This window comes from Pseudopipra pipra, chromosome W, assembly GCF_036250125.1.
Source record: "Pseudopipra pipra isolate bDixPip1 chromosome W, bDixPip1.hap1, whole genome shotgun sequence".
NCBI lineage: Eukaryota > Metazoa > Chordata > Aves > Passeriformes > Pipridae > Pseudopipra > Pseudopipra pipra.
The window spans coordinates 11,498,216-11,500,842 of NC_087580.1; the positions used below are offsets into that span (position 1 = coordinate 11,498,216).

General features: G+C 56.4%; 1 protein-coding gene across 1 annotated transcript; it reads right to left on the reverse strand.

The window, feature by feature from the left end:
• Positions 1–376: 376 nt before the first annotated feature.
• LOC135406040 (zinc finger protein 239-like) lies at positions 377–2,211 on the reverse strand. The gene is made up of 2 exons (XM_064640570.1): positions 2,134–2,211; positions 377–1,945 (listed from the first exon to the last, which is right to left on the reverse strand). The coding sequence occupies exons 1-2, from the start codon at positions 2,180–2,182 to the stop codon at positions 855–857; spliced, it is 1,140 nt and encodes a 379-aa protein (XP_064496640.1). The 5' UTR covers positions 2,183–2,211; the 3' UTR covers positions 377–854.
• Positions 2,212–2,627: the final 416 nt, after the last annotated feature.

Genomic DNA, 2,627 nt, shown 5'->3' on the forward strand with positions numbered 1-2,627 from the left:
AAATCTCCTGGAATCCAAAGGGCATTTTGGGACTGCAGGGACTCATGAAACTACAGGAACCTTTGGAGACTGTGGAAGTTCATGGAATCCAGGGGCCACTGGGACATGTGGGGCCTCCTGGAAGCAAAGGAACCCTGAGAATTTTTGTGGGAACAAGTTAAGGCAGCAGCAGCTGCATTCAGTTAATCAGGATCCAAAAGGAGTGTTTTGGCCTTGACCGGTGTTCTCCATCCAGAGAGTGCTGTTTGCCAAAGTGGAAACCACTTGGAACATGGTTGGCATGGTAGCCTGTGTTTTTCTTTGGTGGCTGAACACAGCCAGCACATGAGGCTGAACCACTTTTGTCCCCCAGGTTGTAATGATTGCAAATAAAATCTATTGATAGAAATGAATTTATTTAGGGTTACAAACGATCAGACAAAAGATCTTCATCAGAATTATTTACTGCACAATACAAACACTAAAACTACCAGGAGTACAGGGTAAGATAGGACAGTGCTCTACACTAAAGCAATTGTTGAAGCCATTCTACTCAAGCTGGCACAAAAGCAATAATTCTTAATTAGAGATGGATGGAACTCCCCCAGACCAACGCTGGTGGGGAGATCTCTGCTCTCAACCTCCAGCAGTGACCTTTGGGGGTCCCCAGCCAAGGCAGGAATCTCCACACACCCCCCAGGAAGGGTTCTGTTGGAAGAAGCTGCCCCTGGGAAAGGGGACTGGCCCTTTGTGGTCGAAAGGGATGGACTGACAGTCACTGCACTCCAGGGGTTGCTTCACCATCAGGGGCTTCATTCGGGGTGGAAGCAGCGGCCGAAGCTCTTCCCGCAGTCGGGGCACTCGCAGGGTTTCCCTTACTGGTGGGTCCATTGGTGTGAGGTCAAGTTACCGCTCTGGGTGAAGCTCTTCCCACACTCCCCACACTTGTAGGGCCTCTCCCTGCTGTGGATGCGCCGGTGGGTGATGAGGTGGGAGTTCCGGTTGAAGCCCTTCCCGCAGTCGGTGCAGCGGAAGGGCCTCTCATCCGTGTGTGTCTGCTCATGCCTGAGGAGATTCCCACTGCGCTGAAACCTCTTCCCACACTCCCCACACGTGTAGGGCCGTTCCCCACTGTGGATGTGCTGGTGTCGGATCAGGGTGGAGCTCTGCCTGAAGCTCTTCCCACACTCCCCACATGTGTAGGGCCATTCCCCAGTGTGGATGTGCTGGTGTCGGATCAGGTTGGAGCTCTGCCTGAAGCTCTTCCCACATTCCCTACATGTGTAGGGCCGTTCCCCAGTGTGGATAAGATGGTGGGTGCGGAGGTGGGAGCTGTCCCTGAAGCTCTTCCCACACTCCCCACATGTGTAGGGCCGTTCCCCACTGTGGATGCGCTGGTGTCGGATCAGGGTGGAGCTCTGGTTGAAGCTCTTCCCACATTCCCCACAGGTGTAGGGCCGTTCCCCAGTGTGGATGTGCTGGTGTCGGATTAGTTGGGTGCTCTTCCTGAAGCTCTTCCCACATTCCCTACATGTGTAGGGCCGTTCCCCACTGTGGATGCGCTGGTGTCGGATCAGGTTGGAGCTCTGGTTGAAGCTCTTCCCACATTCCCTACACGTGTAGGGCCGTTCCCCAGTTTGGATGTGCTGGTGGGCAAGGAGTTGGGTGCTCTTCCTGAAGCTCTTCCCACATTCCAAGCACCTGAAGGGCTTCTCCCTGCTGGGAGGCTGCTCAGGGACCACCAGCTCAGAGCTTCCCCTCAAGCTCCGGCCGCCTTCCCGGCACAGGCTGGCTCTTTCCTCCTCAGAGCCCCCTGGGCTGGCTTTGGAGCCCCTCCTGCGGGGGGATCTCCGGCCCTTTTCCTTCCCGCTGCCTTCCTGCGCCGGGGAGCCCTTCAAAACGGCCTCTCCCACCAGGCTCTGCCGGGGGGATTTGTCCTCCGGGCTCTCCGTCCTCAGCTCGGGGCCTGGGGCAGGAAGCAACAAGGACAGGGAGGGGATTTGCCTCCGGCCCACAGGGAAGGCCAAGGACATCCCCCCAACTCCGGCCCCGGCAGGACGGCGGCGCCAGCGGGGTTGTCCTGCAGCCGGGGCCATGCTCGGCTGACAGAGCCAGCACAACACCCGCCCAAAGGGACACTGACTGCCTCCTCACCTGCCTGGGGGGCCCAAGGCATCTTCCTCTTCCTCGCAGCCTCCTCCATCTGCCCAAGCTTTGGGAAGGACAAATCCTGATGGGGGGGAAACAAGGGCTGAGCACGTTGCCTTGGGGGTTCCTCCTGCCCAAGTCCATCTCTAGAACTCACCGGGCATCCTGTGACCATAAAAACCTCTAAAACACCAAGATTCAGCCCAGAAAAACCCAAACCACCCAGATTCAGGCAAAACCCCCTCAGAAATAGCAAGAAGAGCCCCACACCCTCAAACTGCAAAAACTTGAGATTCAGATGAAATATACTCCAAAAATATGAAGATTAGCCAAAAAAAATCTCTCCCAGAAGTTCCCCCTCTCTGGTCTCTCCCCTCTGGGGTTGGAGGGTCTCACCTGTCTGGGATGTTTGGGGTCCCCCTTAGGGATGCTGGCAGTGTTGGGGGTCCCAAGGGTCCCTTCTCTGACTCTCGCCTTCGAGGGGTCACGTTCCCAGACAT